Here is a 22756-nt window from a genome sequence, read left to right as displayed (position 1 = left end):
ATTACATTCTGGGCGTCACCTCAGTCTGTATATCCTCTCCTGCCAGCCTCTGTGTAAGTTTTCAGTTTTAATTAGAGTGGTATTTTAGTGGCATGGCCCCACTTGAGGACTTGGAGGGGATTACCGGGCTAGGCCATGGAGTCAGCTCTGTCCCCCGCAGGTGCATTGTCGGGTGGCGTTAGAATATTGAGAGCCAAATTTTCTCTGATGTCCTCATATCTGCTTTACCTGTCCGCCTCAAGTACTATTACAGCCCACTTAATGGTGTTACCTGACAGATAAAGTGGCAGTGTAACTTCTAAAGCCTAACAACCCCTCGTTAGGTTTCCGTGATGGCACGGCGAGCTCCACTAGGACTCTGGCTGCGACAGTGCGGATGCTGCAGCGAGCAGGAAAACACTGCTAACCCCCGTAACATGTCACTGCAATGCTTGGAGATTATTTTGGCGAGCGCTTCCTCCCTTCTCCTCTCAGCTCATACATATGTTAATTGGACTTTTCCCCCTCGGGTCTGTGTGCAATTCCAAATCACTCCCTGTATTATGCAGGGCAGTGAATCAGTGTAATCCAGGTGATGCTTGCACTGGCCAACTGGCAGGAAGAATCACCTACAACTGCAACCCCATTACAACAAAGGACTCCGAAGGGGCGCAGCCAATCTGCAGCAAACCCCGCCCCCTGTGTGTTTTTTTACCTGCGGGGCTTTGATCTGACTCCCTCTGTCTCCATCACATTAAAAACATTTATGTATCATATTAGTCGAGGGAAAGGGAGGCGCAGAGAAAAGGCTATATTAGCATACAGCAAAAGGCATACCCGCGGGCTGTGTCTGTCTACCAGTGAATACTTATCACAGGCAGGAGGTGAGTCGAAGCCTCTTTGTGCATTTACAACTAAGAACGTGCCGCTCTTCAAAATGGAGACAAGCAAAAAAAAAAAACAGCGTGAGGGGAAAGAAGAAAGACGAGCTGGCATCCCTGATCTTTTGACGTGTATCTATCAGAGGTGAGGTACGTGTAAACACAGCGTGCGTCACAGGAAGTTTCAAAAATGCTTCCTCAGACTGAAACAAAAAAAAAATAAGCTCAGCAACATTTTACTGCTATCCTGTATCTGAGTTCCAGTGCGAGGAAGGCTCAGAGGTAAGTGAAACTGAAATGAAAAATGTAGAAATTAAAGCACCGCGTGGTTGATCACAACCCAATGGCACGGCACACCCACAATGCCTCCAGTCTCTCCTGACACCCTGTTGACCCACATTTCTCTGCAATTTCTGCTCAATGACAGCCTGCGGGCCAGAGTAAGTGGACCGGTGTTCCCTAGCTGCTGTCAATCCTGCTCCCACGGCACATCCTCTAATTAACTTGATTAGCAATAACAGCACCGGTGATCTCAGACTGACTTACACACGCTCAGGCAACATGTTTGCGAGTCCAATCACGGGTGGAAGGAGATGCTCATCAAACAAACACGCAAATGATAAAATATTCTGCACAGAGTCTCGACACCTAAGGTGACTGATTTTTCTTTCCTGCTTTGCCGAGCTCTTTGTCAATGACAATGTGTCTTCCGCTGAGTGATTTTCCGTTAACCTCCAGAGGCGACAGGCAACGCATTTCCAGCAAACTTGCATGAGTTTTTCCTGCACCCCTTAATCGTAAACACACACACACACAGCTGTGCACACACAGAATGGCAAAAGAACTGTGAATAAAGAATTTGTGTCCGTAAAACTGATTCTTTCATTCGTTCTCTTCCAGTTTGCCCGTCTGCTTTAGTTGTTTTACAGAATTATCTTTCTCTAAAAGCCGCACTGCTGCTTGTATTTCTATTTTATGAACAGCCTAACTACCAGTTAGGAGTCCCCTCTCTACTTCTTATTCTGTTAATACCAGATGTGAGGCCAGTTCAACAACAGGCTCCAGGGACTTGTGGCAGGCCACTTCACACTGTTGTAGCCTCTAAGTACTGCTGAATATGTGTTAAAAGAGCTTGTATTTGAGGAAGAAAGTGGCTATGAGACAACTAAGATATGAAATTAAAATAAAATAATTTTAAAAAAAAAGTTTAAATTATGCACTTTAATTGTTGGGGTAATGAATTTTACAGTGGAAACTGTCTGGCTTTCTGATTTGATTTTTAAATAATTCAAAATGTTTTCATGTTTTGTACTGTGTCTTTGTTTGTACGGGAGTCTCCTGTTGAACATAAAGGCATCCCAAAGATGCTTCTGAAACTAGGAGACGTGTTTTTCATCCTAGTTCTAAAGGATATAAAGGATGAAAGGATAAAAGGCTTTGAAAACATTCAGGTGCCTCACCAGTGTTTGCTTCTCTAAATATAGCTGAACAATTACCACAAAATTTCTGCTACAATAGCCCACGCTGCACGCACACTTCCTTGTTTAGTTTGTGCTGGTACCCCGCTGGGTTGACATTGTATGTGAAGGAGAGGAAAAACAGGATTTCTTTGCTTCATCCTAACATATAATATCTGTGTGTGTGTGTCTAATCTGAGCCATCTGTATGGATTTATAATCAATTCTACATTAACTAAGACAGATACAATCTCGCATTTTAATCAGACACTACGTCTGTGGCAGTGTGTGGCTGAAAAGATGCTTTAAATCGATTCAGATATATTGAGAGTAGAGCTGTGTGCTTGACTATTACAACTCTTTACTCAGCATCTGGCCACACATAATAAAAAAAAAATTAGGTCCCAAGTTAATAAAATGACCTTTGGTCGAAGAGTGAATGCGTCTGCAGCTCAACACATCTGATTGTCTGGTGATGACAAATATCTTTTTTTTTTGTCCTTCAGTGTCACAGGGCTCTTATATTCCATCACACAATCCAAGGCTGCAGACCTGATGGCCATCCTTTCCCAGCAGCCGGCTATGATTCACTTCCAGCAAGTCTTTTTTCAAAAGCCTGCATGTTGACATCTGAAAAATTTGTGACTGCACACGGACATAAGTTAATCAGCTAAAAGCTAAGTGGTGTCTGCATCTCCGAAGTGAAGCGTTTTTGTAGATATCAATCAGACTGTTTACAGCAAGACATTACAGACATGTTTCCTCACATGTCGATCCTTTGTGTGAGTGAGTAGTGGCAGGGGAGGGCTGACGTTAGAAGCTGTCAGCCGCATGAAAAGAGATTTACGGTTATGTCAGAACTGGAGAATTTCATCCGTTTGACAGCTGGCAGAGTGATCGATCACTCCGCCCCGCATGCCTTTCAGCCAATGAATCGAGAAAGGAGATCATTATTTATCAAAAAAGGATCATTCTTCCTTTTCAGACTCATAGAGCTTGGTCTGAAGCATTGACAGTGTTTGTGTAACACTAGACAGTCAAAGTGAGCTCACAATAGGAACGTAATGTGTCCATACACTGTATGTCTGTCTGTGTTTAGTCACATGAGCAGCCTCGGGTATTGATTGATTTCCAACAAGTCAGTCTTTTTGGAAGGAAGGAAAAATAGAAAGAAAAAAGAAAAAATGAACAAAGAACAAAACATGCACACACACACGCAGACACACACAGACACACACAGAACATGCATATCATCTGTCTGACTAAACCAACAGTCTCAGTGGGCACCTACGCTTGCCTCTTTTGATGTTTAATTAAAACTGTATCGGGGGGCGGTGGCGTTTGTGGCACTCTGTTTTGAAAAATATGCAAATGTCAATAAAAATGCATTAAAGTAACATACTACCAGTCGCTGACGGCTGCGATGTGCATTGGAAGGGAGGAAGGATGAAGAGAAAAGAGTAAAATAAACTAAACAAACAAGGAGGAGGGGTTGGTGTGGCGGTGGCAGTGGTGGTGGGAGGGGAGACATTTGCCAGAAATAATGAAACAGAGAAAAACATATAAGCACCACCGCATCCGACGTTTAATTTATTCACAGCTCAGACGGCCCAATGATGCAAATGAGTTCTGTTGCCTCCTGATGCTGACGGCTGGAGATAACTTTGGTATTCAGCTGCGACCTCTTGTCTGGAGGACGGACGGACAGATCTTTCCTTTTTTTTTCAAATTGGCAACAACAATAAAAATGAAAACAGGCAACTCGGAACGAAAACATAACCCATTGGGTGGATTTTTTTTAAAGGTAACAACCAATTTGGGTGAATTAACCCTTTAAATCGACCCTTTGATCCTGGATAACACTGTATTTACGCTCGTGCCAACTGGGTTTTGGCCATTATATATCAGCTGGAATCCTGCTTTCACATTGTAGTGAAGTGTGTGCTTAGGGTCGGTTTAGTTGGCTTAGACGCCAACAAATCCCTTATCTCACCCATTCTTCTTTTATTAGCAAAAAACAATTTACAATACATACAGCCGGTAGGCTTCTTATTTTCACTGGACAGAATGTTGATATTGAGCCGCTCTGTATTAACTTGGTACAAACGCGATGCTTTATAACGCTTAATGCAAGCAAATTGTGCACTGTGACAATATCTGGTTATGTCTGGTTAGAGCTTAGAGGGAGTAAACTATGGTAATGGGATGATAATGGCACCTAATATAGCCCTGCTCTGCTAAAAGTCACAGGGCCTCTCTTCTACTTCTAACTCCCCAAGTGTTGCCACCAAGACCTCATAGTATCTACCTCTATCTATATCGTATGTGTGTACCCTGAATGCTGTCCCTTCTTACAGACCAAAGGTGGTTTTAAGTTATTTTTTGACTTTTAGTAGTTAAAACTTACAAGATACAAAATATTCCAGATGAACTCTAACCCATTTATGTTCACAATTTCTAAGAGGCTGAGCTTTGGGTATTGATCTGCTGCAAGCTTTTAATAAACTTGACAACCTTTAACTGTAGTCCTGGTGATGGAGGGACTGTTTGGGAAGCAGTGAGGTGAGGAACTGGCATGCACTACAGCATGCAGTAAGAGGAGAGTCAGAGGTGAGCGGTGGTTAGGCATTTTGGAACAGGAAAAGCTTTTTTGTTTGTTAGAAAGGGAATAAAACACAGAGAGCAGGAAGAGAGGGAGACTTCTCCAACCTCACGCATCACATCTTTGCAGGAGGGTAAACAGAAGGAAAAGACATTAATGACACAAAGGGGCAGACAGAAAAGACAGCAGTACAAGACCCCTCATGTTAGGTCCACACGGAGAAAGCGGAGGGCTTCACCCCTCAGAATCCGCTTGATGAGGTCGCCCACTGGGTGACCCCACTTTCCACCTGCAGCCAGACAGCCGGGTAGACGGCCACATGGACATAGACAGACACACAGACTGACTGACGCACTGAAACAAGAAAGAATAGCTTGTTTTTTATACAAGAAGAACACGGAAGACAAAAAAGACAGAGACACAGAATGAATAAAACGACACAAGCACTGAAGTGGAAGACCGAGAGCAGATGAATGAAACATGAAGGTGGCGTTTGGTTTGAGATGGAGGGATGGAGCGTGACAGGGATGGATGGGAGGTGAACGGGTGGAGAAGTGAAGGCACAAATTTTTATAAGGGAGGCAAATACATTCTGCCTGAATTGTCCACACCCCCTCCCTTCAGAGAGCATCAGCACCCAACCCTCAGACATTTTTCAGGAAAGTACAGACAGACACACAGACAGCCTGGAAGGAAAAACACATTGAGTATGCAGAAAAATAAGCAGAGAACAAGAGAGCCTTGTAAAGGCTGCCAAGAAGTCCCTCCTTTCCTATATTCTCCAGCTGAACTCACCACAGGGCCCCGGGTGCTTGATGGGGATGAGGGTCCTGGTCAGGCACTCCGCCTTGCGCCGCATACAGTCATTGGCGTAGGTGTGCCCGTCCTTGCCACACATGGGCTTGTAGGTGCCGTCGCACTCGATGGGATCGCAGGAGCAGCGGACGTTGAGCTGTTCCACCATGCACACAGCATTGAAGAGACACTCCTCCTTGCACTCTTCTGCAAGAAAAACACATCGATCGGAACCTTAAACCATTCAGTGACCCTGCATTTATTCAGGTTTTTCCTTTATTTTATTGTACAGACAGAAGAACTCAGCAAGCATTAAAAAAATAAAAAATTTGAGCTAGATATGTGTTGAAGTGATTGCTCTTTCTGCTGTGTGGCACTGCTGGTCCAACCACAGGGAAATAAATCAATTTTCATCTAAAGAGTAATTACATGTTCAGATGGACTAATGTCACTGGTAGCATGTGGAGAAGCTTTTCTTTCAGCAGCAGAGATTCTTTTGCGTGAATACAAGAAATGAATATGTTTGTTAATTGAGAAATACCACAATAATTAGACATTCTTAGGAGAAATATAAGGGGCCTGTTTAATCACAATTACATTTAATTACATTTAAATAGTAGGGGGATAAATAGCATGTAAAATAAGTACATTTAGGTCATTGTAACGTATAATTTATGCATTTTTTTTATATAAATGATTCCTTCAACTTGGACTGAAAAAAATTAAAACACCTCTTGGGTGCTTAAATTTATTGGAAAAATGTAGTTTTAGGGACACTTGTTTTCTATCGAGTTTCAGTTTGTTTTAGTTTTATTAAAGTAATATCCTCAGCAAACAAAAAGGAAACGTGGTAACGCTCCTATGAAGGGATACGCAATAACTTTGTGATTATCTGCAGAAAACTGACTGGATCAGCCTGGCTCTACTTTAATAATAAAGATCCCCAGTAACTTTATTAAAAAGCAGAAAAAAAGAGAGAATTAATCAGAAATGTAATTTTAGGGTCAAGTTAAAGTCTTAGCCATTATATTCATAACATTTTGACTCACTAAGCAGAAATCGACTGCGGAAATTAAGAAGAAAGAAAGAAACACTGGTAATGTGAAATGGCAAATTTGCCACTGAAGTGAGAAAAATCCAATTTGAAGGCGACTTCTGTTCTGGAGGCACTCGCTAGTTTTTGAATTTATTTCATTCCTGATCAGTGGATCAAATTCGTACAGCAATTCAATTCCTTATTCTCCTTTCTTTAAAAGCCTGTCATGCCACACTTAATTACAACGGCGCTATATCTGAGTGAGAGGGCCACGGCGATGTGCAATGTCATGGTTACAAGTGGAAATGGCCATTTTCATTAGTTACCAATTTGTAATTTGCTTATGGAGATGATTTCATGGATCTCTGTTTCAAATTGAATAATTCTTTCATTTGAAAAAGGCACAGCAGGAAAGAGGGAGAAAAATGTTCACCCACACGCACACACACACACACAACTTCACAGCTCCACATACACTGGTATTTGTCTGATTTTTAAACCCTCACACTCCTCCATCAGTCTGTCAAACGGAGCAGAAAGAAGACCCAGGGTGTGTCAAAAGTGTGTATCAGCATCAAATCACTGACTGTACCGCAGGAAGTCCTGCATTCATCTATTTTTGTCTCTGGCATTGTCAAGGGGGTCTCAGTACATGGACAGACGGGGGTCTCAGCACAGCACTGCTGTGACTTCGCTGGGACCCGCCGACAACACAGTGGGAAAATTGGATTTCCTCCGATGGCTATCAGACGTACAGTTAGAGCTGACAGCTCTTTGTTGACTAAGGCTTAAACCCCCTGTTCTAATAGAACAGATAACAACCCTGGAGGCTCTTATCAGGCTGGAGGAGGCTATAGTGCTAGCATGGATACAGTACAGACCCGAGACCTCAGAGTCATTCATCTCTGTGGTTAAGGGGTAGAACACGGTTACTGATTTTAATGCTGGTCCACCTGCTGCTTTTACAGTCTTGGTTAAATACGTGAAAGCCTGTGCACCACCAGGAACGGAGCCCAGTATTTCTGATCACACATGAGGAATTTGTGTCATATTTTGGAGTGGTAGCAGTCCATCAGTGTTAGCATGTAGTGCTAACGTCCTGCAGGTGATAGTGTGGGTGCTAAGATTTTAAATTAGCTGTTACACGCTGTTCTCCATGAGCCTAGGATTCCTGGATAGAAGTCCGCTCCAGGTTTGAACCATCCAACACAACTCCTACCTTCCAATGTGGCCTTCTGCATGTCTATACCTTGGGCTGGCCGTTTAAAAAAATGTGACAATTTCTGTAAACAAACTGGCCAATTTGTGTCAATGTGCATTTTAACACATCTGTGAATTTGTCTAATCTCCATGACAAAGCTCCTCATTGATTTTCTGTTGGCACTTTTTCTGTCATTTCAACACACTCTGTGCTGTTACTGTGTAATTCGGAGTTACAGCCCGTGCTCTTGCATTTTTTTTGAGATCAGGTTTGGAACCTAAATAGACACAGGTATGTATATATAAAACTGACTGCAAATTGTAACACTATAAATACATAACATACCTGGCCGTCTGCACGGTCCTGAATGGATCTTCTTGAGCTTGATGCCTTTCTGCAGGCCCGTTGAAGTCATGGCGCATTCGCTGGCGTATGTTCGCCCGTCGCTTGCACACAGAGGTTCATTGCTTGGTGGGCATGACTCTGGCAAATCGAAGTGTTGGGGCTGGCGTGTGAGAGCCTCCACCCGGCACAGTGTGTTCAGGCTGTTCTCACTCACTTTACATGGGTCTGTGGAAGCACGGACATGTTAGTAAGTAGAAAAAATTAATTAAGAACATCAATTTATATTAATTAGGCACTGGAGGAGTAATGTTTCTTGTGGTCCTTTGTGAAAAAGTGAACAACAATATGTTGGCATAAGAAAAAGCACATTAAAAATATAAAAGGATGTGATGTGTCCTGGTTTTATAGCCTTCTTCTTGCAGCCTGTTTGATAGAGCGTTCGTAAGCCAGCTTTTAATTAACCATACAATATGTTTTTTTTCAGGTCAAATAATCATCAGAATATGAGCTGAATACTTTAAAGAGAGGAAAAAAAGAAGAGAGGAGAAGCTTCTTCACAGATATCATCAGCTGAGAGCAGCTCAGAGTGGGACCTCGGATGTGAATCGGAGACAAGGAAATGAAGATGAAGAGGCGAACGGTTTGATTTGCTCTCTCACACCTTCCCGCTTCCAAGGGGAGCTTTGGTCTGGCTCGTTCGGCCCTATCAGTCCACAATCATAATGGAATTGGTTTGTGGATGTGTGGGACGGGGTGTTACTCCTTCAAACAGGAGCCCAGGCTTTATCCTGCTTGCCACGCTTTCAGCATGTGGGAAGACAAAGGATTTATGTAGCACCGTGACATATTAAATCACTGCCAAGCTGCCGGCGAGTCATTCAAAACACACCAAGGATGAAACACCCTATCATCAGGGAAGGAGGAAGGAGGAAGAGAGAAGGAGAGAGAGAATGAGAAACAGGGAATAAAGGGGGGGGGGTTCCAAAGACCTCTGGCAGGAACACAAAGAGCAACAATGCTGGGACATAAACGGGGACAGTGCGTTTTGGCTGCAGAGGGCTAGGAGGCGGAGTGACCAGTGGCCAGGCCTCAGACTGTTTTCCATCAGCACAATGCAAAAGGCTTGCAGAGACAAGCAACTGAGCAAACACAGGTTTTATTGTAATGCATGCAGTGTCTCTGCATGACGCAGTGCCTATCCGCCAGCCAGACCATTATCTGAGTGAGAGAGACCATTACCTCCCATTAACTGGGAAGAACAGCTTCCAAGATCCATGCTTTCCTCTAGTTGAGCAAGTAGGGTAATTACAAAAAGAATGGCCCGTTTCCTATGAAAACTAGCAGTGTGGATAAATCAGCTGCATTTGGCTAGCAACTTGAGATAGCCAAGGCTTTAGATAAAATGGCTGCAGGAAGATTTAAAGGGTTGGCTGCTCCCTGAGCCTTGGCCCTCCCCGAGGAGAACCGGGCAAACTCAGGTCACTTCGACCGCCTCTCCCTGGATTTATACGAGCAACCTTCTGCCTATGGACCCACACATCCATCTCTCTTTGCCCACTACCATACTCTGTCTCCTGGAGGCTCAGAGCCAGAGTTACTGTCTGCTGTTCTTTTCCTCCATCTGGCTTGCCACAAAAACAAAAACCCTCAAAAGTTGAGTGCCTTGGGAGTGAACAACCAATGCATGATGATAACAAGAATAAGAAAAAAAACCCAGACAACGACAGCTCTGAAGACCTATTTAGACAAAAACAACAATTCACACTGCAGGAGTATACCTGTGCGAGGCTAAGCAACCTGAATGAAAAATAAGAATTAGCAGAGGTGTGTCGTAAGAAAGTGTGTATGTGAAGGAGAACAACAAAAAAGGCAGAGGGAGTAAACAGAGAACACAAAGAAAGAGAGAAAAGTAAGTAGAGAAAGTTTTCTGATAGTCATTGGAGTCATTTAACATGCAAAAATATCCCATTACACATTCAGTATCTTTGGGAATTTTTTTGCCCAAATATGACAGAAATAGTGCAGAACGCTCACCACAGCGTCCTTGGTACTGCACACGTATGTTCTTCTGGTTCTTGCAGGCATACTGATGGAGCTCGCACTCATTGCGGTAGTCCTTTCCATCACTGCCGCACACCGCCTGCTCTGGCCTGCCATCACAGCTTAGAGGGCACATGCATTTAGCCGACAAACCATCTGAAGACTGGACACAGGTGCTGCCGTAGCTGCAGGTCACATCGGAGCAGGGGTCCTTCAGAGCTGCAGGCAGAAGACAAGAAAACAAGGTTTAGTCAAAGGATTCATCCGCTGAAGAATACATCTGTCAAGCAGCAGTGCTCCAGGATTGTCGCTGCCACTGTGCCGCTGGAGCGCATCATGGATGACAGGGCCACCTTATTTAAGTAGCTGCTGGTGCACTTCTTCAAGCTCGGCGCTGTTATTGTGGGTCTGAAGAAGCACTCGACGCCCCTGGCTAAAAATGCACTGCCACATTCGGTACAAACAAGTTGCGCTTCATTTCACAGAGCAGTGTGATTGAACTAAAGGGCTTTACATTCAAAACACTCTCAAAAACATTCTCTATTTTTATGCTGGAGCATGCTTTAATCAGCTGAAAAGCGACCCTCTGAATGTTTACCTTTGCACAAATTAGACCAATGAAGGGAGGGAGGGAGAGAGAGAGGTGTTCCCCCTGAGGACTTTGTTTCCACCCTAATTAAACAGCACGCCACTTGTCACCAAATGACTTATTTCAATGATGGGAAAAGGTGCAACTTTTAATTTTGCCAGCGTTCGTTACCAGTGGGGGCTTTTCTTGGGACTCATATGTTTGACAAAAGGCAGCAGTGAGATTACAATCACTGTCATCTCGCAGCATGATACATATTTATGACTGTCAGGGACAGACATGGTCTCCCACGAGAGAGAAGCCGAGCGTCGGCAGCCCTCTCATTTCCTAAGCTTGCCACTTTTAGAATAAATATTTACCCATGTCTGATATTATCCCCCCCTTTTTGTTACAACCAACGCAAATGAATTTCATTTAAAGAGGACGGGCGCATATGCTGGATCACAATGTCTTTGCATTCCTTTCTTGCATTTTCTGTCACTCCTGTTCATTTTGAAGTGCACAGGTTTGTCTCTTTGTTTTTGTTTTTTTATTCACTCTCTCCCTCTAGGATGGAATGGCACTGCCTTGTTAATAAGAGACTGTAAAGTGTGTGGGGATATATTATGGATGTGTAAGGAGACAGGAGAGCTACGAGGAGCGCTCTTGATCAAAGACTATCCCCCAACTCGCTTTCCTCATCTTCATGACACATTTTTCCTCCCTTTCTTTTTTCTTTTTTTTTTGCTCTCTCTCCTGTCAAGTTCTTTTGAGGTTTGGTGCGTTAGACTGCTTAATGAACACTTTTTTTCATTTTATATTTGCGCTGTATTGCAGCAGGAACTTTGAAACTAAAACTAAAGTCTAGACCTAATTTAAGAGTAACTTCAAAATAAAGCGCCAACCATGTTGCGATGGGATCGTACCATCTGTACCATCCTACATCATCATTTTTTACATATTTTTATCTCAAGCCGTGAAGTTTTATGACTGCGTCTTGCACCGTTGGACAAGGACAGGTGGAAAAATCACCAGCAATTACTGAAAATCATAAGCCATTGTGAGCCACTGATGATGGCTTAATGGAAAACCCACGAGGACCAGATTGTGTCACTTGGCTTCTACTTTCTACGTAATCACATGAACAATGAGATGGTAATGACCTGTGGGAAACACTGCAGCAGTAACAACCTTGTACCTGCCAGAGCAGGTAAAGGTCATGTTAAATCAAAAGAAGCAGCCATTACACACATTAATTACACAATTTAAATGTAACAAAGTAGTTTGTTGGATGCAATTTCATGGTGGTAGTACAGCGGCCGAGGAACAGGAGGAAGAAGAGGAGGGATCCTCTTCAGCTGTTAGAGAGGGGCCCCTGTTTTGCTTTGTGACAGTAAACAGCATCCTCCTTGCACTTCTTAATCTCATTAAATAATAGCCTAGGTTTTAGCTTTCTCTCTCTCTCTCTTTTGCTATCCTTCCTCTCCTCTGACTAATGCTGGTGTGCCGTGTTGACAGGCAAAGAGGAGTGGGAGCGATAGTAAGGGGCTAGGTAGAATAGAAGGAGGAGGTGGGGGCTCTTGATTTGAATGCTAACAGGGGCCGATTTGGATACAAAGCGCAGCCTCGGTGGGGCGTTAGTGCAGATAAGCTTTCCTCCTCAGACTCAGACAAGCAGGCAAATTGCCTGGGTGAATGTGATCGGTGTTACAAGCGCAAATGAAAAAAAAAAAACATGCACACCACAGCAAACTTCAGGGAGTACTTGCTTATATTTTCTCATTATTATCATGTGAAAAGTGGCAAAAAAGGAGAGGAGGAGGAGGCGAGGAGCTGAGAAAAAGTCAACAGAGACTGGTTGACTAAATTAGAATGATCCTTGCTGCCAATTAGATCAGTCTCCCTTGCTGGAGTACAGCTTGGCGAGGTTTAGGCTGCAAGGATAATGAGAAAAAAAAGACAGATAAGGATACAGATAGACAGAGAGATAAAGACACAAAGTGACACTGAAGCGACAGCATCCCAGCATAAACATGACACAGATTTTAGATCCTGATTAGGAAAAGCAGAGGACACAAAGAACAGTCATCCTAGACCCCAATTAAATAAAAAACTCTCTCTTTTAAATACATATATTTCTGAATGTACAAACAGGCTTTTAGAAAAGAGTTGGATTTAATTTATTTTCTAAAACTTTGGTTACTATCAAAAAACATTTTTGTCACAGTCCAACACAGTTGTTTTTTTTGGCTCTTTTTACTGAATAACTGCTACACCAACACACCTTGGAATATCTACACTCAGCAGGTTTGCAGGATATTGTCTGTATTGTGACCAGACTACTGTGAATTCACAGCACACACACACACATCTTGGGCTTTACTGTCCTTTACATTGGGGCAGAAACCCATTGTGATGCACTGTTAGATGAAAGATTTTCTGGTGATACAGAGGATCATTTGCAGGCTGAGATGTGTTACTTTGTGCTGACGTTATTTAGATTAAGAATTTAGAGACTTTCTATAATATGTGGAGTATCAAATGTTAATAATAAACATAACCAACTGAGGAGTAAAACTTTCATACTGTAAAGTGCATAGCTGCTGAAGTGTAAGGCGGCAGTGGTAAGTCTGTTATATTGAGTATTAATATGACATCAGACTCAAAAGCACAGAGCCCTTTTGGTGCGATACTGAAGAGCGGGTGATGAAGGGGGTGATGACTCCCCCAAAAAAGTGGGGCAGAGGGGTTTTGGAGGAAGGGGATTACAGTGATCCTCTCCCCTCTCATCTCTCCCCTTGGCAGCCAGCAGACAGCCAGGCAGGTGGGGAGCTCTGCTGCTCTCTGATCCACTGTTTTGTGCTGCAGTTTATTAATGCTTCATTAAGGACAGGGAGCTGTCAGTGCCGTGCTGGCTTTACGTGACGCCCTGCCACCACGGCAGCAGCAGCAGCCCAGATGTGTGTGTGTGTGTGTGTGTGTAGTCATATATGCCTGTGCACGCTTACAGGCAGCCACAGAGTTCAGATTAAGTCTGAAAGTGAGTTTGTGATATGTACACATGTGTGTCTGTGCATTTGTATGCGTGTGTGTTGCGCTTCCTGTTGTGTTGTTAGTGATAATGGTGGGAGCAGGGGGTTGAAGCTAATCAAATGCAATGATGCGATGTTGGGGGGGAGAGAGACTTGGCAGTGAGTGTTCTAATCAAGAACCCCTTACCCACCCCCCACGCATCACCAGAACGAAGACGGAGAAGACAGAAAACAAAATATTGCAAGGAAACAATGTGGCAGTGAGATAAAACTGGAAATGAGCATTGTTCGGTAAAAATGCAAGAATGATGAAGACAAAGAAAAGAAGTCATGAATAAAACATAAGGGAATTTACAGTAAAATAAATTCTTTATATGTACAAAAGTACGTGGAGACCTACTCACGATATGTGTTCATTTTCTCTGGTTCAAAGCCAATCAAGTATTTATAAAGTCTGAAGAAGGGTGATGAAGTCATGTGCCTGTGTTAGGCAGGAAGCTAATCATCAACCAGAACACATTGATTGATTAATTAAGGCCAATCAATAATACAAACAAGATCTAGTAGTCTGGAGCATCAAGATTTCTCAGTGCGTCCAATTACTTTTGGTCACGTAGTGTTTATTTTTATAGGCTCATTTGCTGTTAATCCATTAATATCTTCATAATTAGAACCATAAAATCTGGAATGTATATAATGCAAACTAAGAATGTAACGTCTTCAAAATTAGCTTTTAAAATATATAGCGAAATTGTGATGACCTGCTTGGTGCAAAGAAATGCCAATACTGTGCACAAATGTTAAAGATGGCTCCTTGCTGTTACCTTGCCAACCTTGCTAAAGCATCTAAACCTCTTGTCATTGTCTAGCTAACAGTAGGAGCAAGCAAGGAAAGATAGGAGGCTAAAACATGGTGTGCAGTAGATGAAGAGGTGGTATGGACCTACTTGTAGTAAGCTAGAAGTGTGTAGAAGTGAGATAAGGGAAGAGTTAGCACGGAAGCGTGAAAAAGATTGTACGCAATGGTCAGAAAATAAACAGACAACATCAACACACACACACCAAAAACTCAGTAACTAAATATGGATGATGAGAGTGTGCAGCCAGATATCCAAACCCAAGTGATGGAAAGCAGGAGGCACAGACTGAGGGAAGGCCAAAGGATTAACAGTCCTACACACCTCTCCAACACGCTGTCCGGGCACGCACACAAACACTCACACACACACACTCACACACACACGCTCTCCATCCACTTTCTCTTCTGTAAGGCCAATGGCTAGAAGATGATTCTCTGTGTTTGATGTAGTTCTTCAAAGAGGTCTATTGAGCTGCAGCTGTTGCTCTCTTTTACACGCTTTGCTGTTTTACCCTAGAGAATGGAAAATGAACCGCAAAAAGCCCTCATCACACTCCAGTCGCTGGCCACACTCACAGTAAAGTAGTGCTGCGTGAGTGTCTGGACAGATTTTCAGCCAAATGCTTTGGCATTTAGGTAATGCTCGATAGAGGTGGAAAGAATGTGGACTTTAATTGATGCATTTTCTTCAGAAAGACAATATTTTCAAAATAAATGAGCGCTTATGTAAAAAAAAAAACACTATGACAGGCAGATGATAATACTGAAATATTGCAGAGCTCAGTTTTTTGCATCATAGCTGTCATTTCCCAGTGGCAGATCTCACGCTTGAAAGACGCAGTAAAGCACAGGTGTGCTGCTGAAATGACTGTACAGGGCCCATTTATTCAGCTGAGTGACAGAAAGAAGGCAGGGTGGGATTAAATCGTTTGGATGCAGCATTTATGACAAACACAGTCAGAGACGTGCAGGTCCCTCAAAGGGCAGCACACACAAAATAATAACATGAATAATTGAATGTAAAAATGTTTGTCCCATTAGCTAGTATTAAAAGATTCTCAGAGGCTTCCTGTAATACTTTTACAGTGTAATCTGAAACACGGAGCCATGATTTAAATTTATATCTGATGTAGGACCACATCCTGAGGTGACTCAAATCTGATCGGAAAGTCTGGACTGATGATCCGATGTGTGTGTCCATACAGACCTGAAAATAAATCAGATTAGAGCCACATCACCGGAAAAATCTCATCTGAGTCGTTCAGCTTGGTAGCCAGAACACATCCTATTACTTTCAGCTACTTGATTGGGTTTAGAGAGGATTAGAGTTTGGGTTTAAACACACCCTAAGTTAGGTAACTTCTCTGATCTGTAACAAGCTTCTCCATTTTTTTTCAGTTGACACAGTCCAGCCCCATCTAACATGCAGCTTGTTGCCTGAAAAGGAGCCCTTTGCGGCACAGTTCGGCCACTTTGGACATCTTTACCCTGCGCTACACTGTGACATCCTCACTTACTGTACTGCTGAAAGTGCCTTAAGTGCATTATTAAAGAACTCTGACATGCATCATATGTCAAAGCATCCAGACAGTTTAAGTGTGACAACTCACTTTGTGTCAGAACTGTAATCCACATAAACAAGCTAAAAGAGATAAAAGCTACAGATAAAAGACAAACCCTCACACAAGGACAGCCTCTTTAACCTCAAGGCCTCCCTGTCACCTTAATAGCGTACGGGAAAAAAAGTCAGTATTACCTATTGGAAAAATGTCAGCCTTTATACCATGAGCTGTGGCTTTTGAATTAAGGCCTCCTGAAAGAAACAAAGATCTTTGTGCCAAAATAAGTGAAGGAGCGCAATTGGAGAGGCTCTTAACTGCCTGTTTGTTTACCTCTTTAAGGCCAAGATCCCGCATAATCAATAATGCATTTATGTTGTTTTAAAGTGTTGAATCTAGGCACTTAATAGATTAAAGTCAGGTGAAACTGGTTAGACCCCACTAAGCAGATTTAAACTGCGGGAACATTTCACTGATGAAATATTTTCACCACTGAAACTTCAGTGAGAGCAACAAACAGGAATAATGAATTTAGCATGTGTTGAAGTTTAAAAGCTGAATAAATTCAACGTGCAAAAACAAACAAAATGAGTGAAGTTCCTTTCAGAGAGCTGTGCAGTCAGGTTGTCAGCCTGGCTGCAGAAAGAGGTACAAGGACTCATGTGGGCTAAGTGGCGCATATGCTGCAAGTTTCCTTTCATTAGCTCCTGATTAACAGGAGCCTGTGGTGGTAGGGAGCCAAAATCAGCACTGATGTGCAGCGAAGCGTTGGCTAATCATACTTGGCCTTTGCCATAAAAACGCTTGCTAATGAGTGATGGCCGCTGGGTGCAATATGCTGTTTAGAGCAGGTCGTTTGCAGAAGGTGTCGTCCTCAACACAAACAAGCACAGACGCAGACGCATCTGCGTGTGTGGAGAGACATCCGGTATCAACACACACTCCACATGAATGCATGATAAGCTCCAGGTCTGATAATTCACTCTGCTTTATCTCTCTTCTCAGGTAAATAAACGTCTGTGTAAGAGTTCTCTGTCACCAGCTGATACAAGAGCAATGTCATCTGCAGCCAAAGCAGGAGCGGGTGTACAGTCAGCGCTGCGTTTCTGACCTGAACATATTTTTCAGTTTACTGCTCACAGTTTATGGCATATCTGGCTACTCTTTGACGTCAGTGATAACTATAGAAAGCTCATTAACAGAAAAAAATAGGAAATTATCTATTGTAAACAAAGGCAGAAACACCCCGGTAATAACTGCTTTGCTGCAAATATTGTGGCTTAATTAAAAAAATAAGAGATAGAGCGGATTAAAATGTGAAACTAGTGTTAAAAGGGGCTGTTTATGAAGTTAAACGAACCTCATCTTCTTCTTCTCTCTCTCTCTCTTTCAAACGCACACACAAACACACACACACAAAGACACATCAGATAAGCCGCTCAAATCAGCGTGCCCATTTCAGCCATCCAATATTGGACCCTATTTAACATGACAACAATTTAATTTAAGCTATTCTGATAAGCCTCCAGGACACAGACAGAGGCAGCATGAAGCTGAGAGAGGAGCAGAAAGTACTGACATTTATTCAGAGCAAATAGTAGATGAAAATAACTTGGATTGATTCTCTTCTTTTTCTGGCAAGCATTACTGCAGGCGGGTTAGGAACAGTGCGTCTGCGTCTGTTATTCTAATTGTGAGGAAAATTGTCAGCTCTACGAGACAGAAAACAAACACATTTTAAGAAATGAAGGTATATTGGCCTATTCGTACCATTTTCACACTGTTAGAATAAGCTTAATACGATGAGGGTAAACAGTAAACAACAAGAAAGAGGTGCTAAGTCGTACGGTCAGCACAGGTCAAAATGATTCTCACAAACACTATAAAAAACTGAAGCAGCTTTTTAACAGCGTCTATCGCTTGTGTTATTCCACAATAAACAGGATATTGAATCAGGACCAACTACAGAGAGGAAGTGTTCAAAAAAGGGCATGCTTCACTGCGACAAACGGAGAGCAGGGAAATAACTCACTGTGAAATGTCATCAGTGTGCTGATGCTGCAGCACAGAAACCAGTGCTGGTTTTTAAAATGGTATTTGACCAGCAAATAGATCATGAGATTATAAGATCATTATTATTTTTGAGGGATAACTTTCAAGTTATACTGCATATTTGTGCTTTTATGTGCTTGTATGTCTGTTATTTGATCAGCCTATGCTGCTACTTGACATTCATTCATTTTACTCTTACTGTATATGATTGTTTCTCCTTCATTAACTGGAAGTTTTAATTTCCAGTTTTCACATCAAAGGTACAAAAAGTGCAAATCAAAGCAGCTACAGAAAAGGCAATTTATTTGCCACTGACTGGTCTTCGTATTCCATCCTGGTTATTGTCTGAGCTGAGAACACCGTGCTGTTACTGTGTGAATGACCGTAGGCAACGTTTGCACACTTCTGCTAACTCCTCCACAGAGTCAACAGCTCCCTAAGAGTTGTGAAATTAATGTCCATTATCATGCAATTGTCAATTGTGGCTGTTGTACAGCAGAGGATGTAGAGTCTCATTAAAGTTTCACAGAAATCATTACATATGCTTCCTCCTGGGAAAGAGGTCACAGCGTGAGTCGTCCAGAGACAACCTGCTGAGAAGCCTTTATTCATTTATTATGCTCACTCTTTCAGCCAGTCACTGCTCAGAGTCATTCAGTTCTTTAATATATATAGTGAGCAGTAAATTTCTGCACTTATGAATAATCTTGGATGTAAATTTTCTATTTATAACATGCACTTGTAAGGTTGTTTCAGAAAGTAACTGTACTTTTGTTTAATGTTACATAAACTCAGAAATATTTATAAATTCCTCTTTCCTGATCTAGAGGACAAGCGACTCCCTCAAACCACTTCAGTAAACCACATTCACATTCCAGCCCAGGTGTAAACAGCGTCTCATTAGATCGCTAACATGAACACCAGCAGGACTCTGGGTCCTGACGCCCTTAATCAATACCCGCTGCACGACTTTCATCTCGGCTCTAAACCCAGACAATGTCAGGTTAATTCGCCAACATGCCTGGCTGCATGGTCTGAATGTCTCAACACAAAAGGTAAAACATTTAACATGAGTTTGCTCCTTTTTACAACAGTGACGGTAGGATTTACAAACAATCCCCCACTGAAAGCAAGGAGTGTATAATCTGTCCGCTGCCGTGATGTGAGCACAGCAATGCTCTAGGGTGGGGGACAGACGTTAAATAAGTAGCAAGGTAGGAGTGAATTAATTCAAGGAACATAGTGGGAAGACATAAAAAAACGAAAAGAAAGATAAATAGAAATCATAATATATATACTTCTTCATCTTTTTCTTTGAACTATGGATCACCTTTTCTATATGTACCGACACTTATAACACACAGAAACAAAGGCAAAAACAAACATTGTGTATAAATCCTGCCGTTGTTCCTCACAAAATAAAACAGCATATTCACTATTGTCTGCTGAGCTGATAGTTATCCTCATATTTCCAACATTTCTCTGCTTTTATTATTTTCACTCCTTTCTATCTCTCTCTAAGTATACGCAGTGAAAATAACAAATAACAATGTATTATTCAGTAGAATCCAAATGCATAAATACATTAAAGTCTCAAAACACAAACCCTTGTCTAGGATTAAGCAGGTGTGTGTGTGTGCAAAATTGGTGTTTTGCCTCCAGACTGCAAAGAGGTGAACATTGAAGAGAGTAAGAGATGAAGAAGAAGACAGGATTTGTCTTACAAGTATCAGTGGTTGTGGACGAGTGGAACAGCAAGTAAAGATGGATAGAGGATTCCAGCAAAGCCCATTATCATCTCTTTATGTGTATATATGTATGTGTGTGTGTGTGTGTGTGTGTGCTGGAGTATGATAACAAGTATGTATATTTTTCAATCTATCTGTTTGTAAAATGCCGGCAGTGTGTGTATATATTCCAGTAAGTATGCCCGTGTGTGTATGCGTGTACGGGTATAAATACACTATCAGCACACACACACATACACAGTCAGGCCGTCAGGTTCTGCATGTTATGGTTATGAATACCAAGCAAGAGTCAATGCCTCAGGGAAATGAAAGCACGAAAGCCGGGTTATTTACAATGACCTCTCGCCCTGTGTGTGTCTTTTCGTGTGTGTGTGTGTATGTGTGAATAAATGTGCTCAGCAATCACCCTGGAGAAATTTGATTACTTCCAGCATGTGTGTGTGTGTGTGTGTCCATGCATGTTACTACTGATTAGTGTAGCAGCATAAAAAAAGAATCTTTAGGTTTAAAGCAGTAAACGGAAGAGAAGATGGAACTAAAGGGGGAAAACGAGGGGACATAAGGGGAGCAAGAGTGAAAACACAGACAACTGACCAGAAGGCGGGAAAGAAAGAGACAAAAACAAGGAACAGACCGAAAGAAACAGGGCAGTAAGGTGATATAGGTAGAGACAAACTCAGAAGAGGGAGGAAAGATGCAGAGGTGGAGATGCTGTTTTTGTCAGACTATGCACTGTTATCTGCTCTGGCAAAGCCAAAAGTCATCTCCTCCATCTACAGCTATTACCACCAGGCTGTTGTCACCGGGGGCAACCTGGCATGTCACCGGGGTAACAAAAGAGACTGTCAGAGCACAAGCAGAACAATAAAAAAAAAAGTAGAGGAAGAGGGTATGTGGAGGTGAAAGAGGAATAAAGCAGGTTGGCTTTCATCTCTAGACTCTTCAGCTCTGCTCCACAGAAGGAGGCTTTTTGCTTGCAGAGGATTTTCTGAAACCTCCTCTACCGGGCCAGCTTTGGGCCCTATGAGGGGGATAAATCAGGGGTTTACCGGGCCTGGCCCAGACACCTTAACAACCCACTGGACCAGCAACCAGACAGCAAAGACAAAAGACAGAATGTACAACCGGAGTAACAGCCCAAGGTCTTGCTTCAAAAACAGGAGCAAAGACTTCTTTGAAAGTTAAAAGTGCAACCTTCGAATGGGATGCAAACTTTCTGCTGTATTGCATAACACCAGAAACAGTGAATATGAATTAAAGCTTTCTCTACAAACTAAACACAACCACATTATTTGTTAATATGAGCTCACGTGTTATGACTTGTGTTCTATCTGTTTGTTTAGTTTGTTTCAGGTTGCTGCTCTTGTGTAATTATAAATGAGGACTAATATACGTACAGCAGCAAACGACACAATAGAGCTTCCAGAGATGTGTCATCCATCTAACCGTTGCTTGCTTCAGAAAAGGTTAAGCAAAGAAAAACATTTCCAAATAATAACCAAAAAAAAATGCTTGCTGCTTATGATGCTCAGGAGATCAGTGCTAGACAACATTTCCTCGTTAGGTTAATGGGAAAATTAATCTGTGCAAAGTGAGAATTAGCTGTGTAGAAGCCAGGTTTAAACCATTCATGACATAAATGTAGAAATGATTACAATTAAAAAGACGAGCTCTGATATTATTACTTGATATTTGAAATTAAATACAACTATTTGAACAAAATGTGATTAACAGGGTGATGTCCACCTGCTGCTGGGGTTGGGTTGTACCATGTGTACCGAATGTATATCAGAGCATATTTGGGTGAGAGAGCACTGCAATATTTGCAAATGCAAAGCTGACTAGAACAAGATGTCTAACCTGAGGAAATGCATGGCCAAACATATGGCTACAAAATGAAGACTGCACTGTTTCTGAATGCCTGGATCAATGCCAACAGCTGCAGCTAGCATTAGCGAAGTGAGAGACTAATCTTTAAGTAATGTATTAGGAACTGTACTGACATCTTCAGATCTATGATATATATAATAGCTGTTGGAGCTCAAACGCTTAGTAGCTTGACATTAGCTATAGCCTCCTATGCAAGCTTTTTTTTAGTATATCTAAAAACATATGTACATATTTTTAAACATATTATAGTATAAATTACAGTAGTGACAAAAAAACAAATAACAATCCGGGTTTCATCAGTGTAAAAGAATAAGAAAGAGAACCAATGTACCACTGGGTGCTAGCATCAGTTCGAATGTGAACAGTACCCAACCAAACAATACTGCTGGTATTGGGTCCAACGGGCTGCAGTATGTAAGAGCAGACCGAGCAGCAGGTGTAGAGTACTGATGCCTTTCACCGTGAGGACACAGGAGTGTGTCAGTGCTAGAGAGATAAAGCCTTCTCTAAAGCACAGAGATAGAGGCAGAGGAGAGGAGAGCCGAGTGACAGAGCAGGAGGTCGCGCTGATGGCCAACTTTTGAGTGCACGCACGTGCACATACATACACACACGCTCGCACGAATCAATCCCCATTGATCAGTGATTCGAACTGCAGTCGTCTCACCCACTCTTGCACACACTAGCTCCACTTTTTCTGCATTACTTGTTG

At 42.3% G+C, this 22756-nt stretch overlaps 1 protein-coding gene across 6 annotated transcripts in view; it reads right to left on the bottom strand.

The window, feature by feature from the left end:
• agrn (agrin) overlaps positions 1–22756 on the bottom strand; it is a 222819-nt gene that overhangs the window by 72889 nt on the left and 127174 nt on the right. For all 6 annotated transcript variants that reach the window (XM_028411002.1, XM_028411004.1, XM_028411003.1 and 3 more), the window contains 3 exons: positions 10331–10555; positions 8297–8521; positions 5715–5921 (listed from right to left, as the gene is read on the bottom strand). In XM_028411002.1, the coding sequence (XP_028266803.1) occupies positions 5715–5921; positions 8297–8521; positions 10331–10555 (657 nt within the window). The remainder of the gene's footprint in view (positions 1–5714; positions 5922–8296; positions 8522–10330; positions 10556–22756) is intronic.

This window comes from Parambassis ranga, chromosome 7 (assembly GCF_900634625.1).
Source record: "Parambassis ranga chromosome 7, fParRan2.1, whole genome shotgun sequence".
Taxonomy (NCBI): domain Eukaryota; kingdom Metazoa; phylum Chordata; class Actinopteri; family Ambassidae; genus Parambassis; species Parambassis ranga.
The sequence above is the reverse complement of the archived record's forward strand: the minus strand, read 5'-3'. Positions and strand labels throughout refer to the sequence as shown.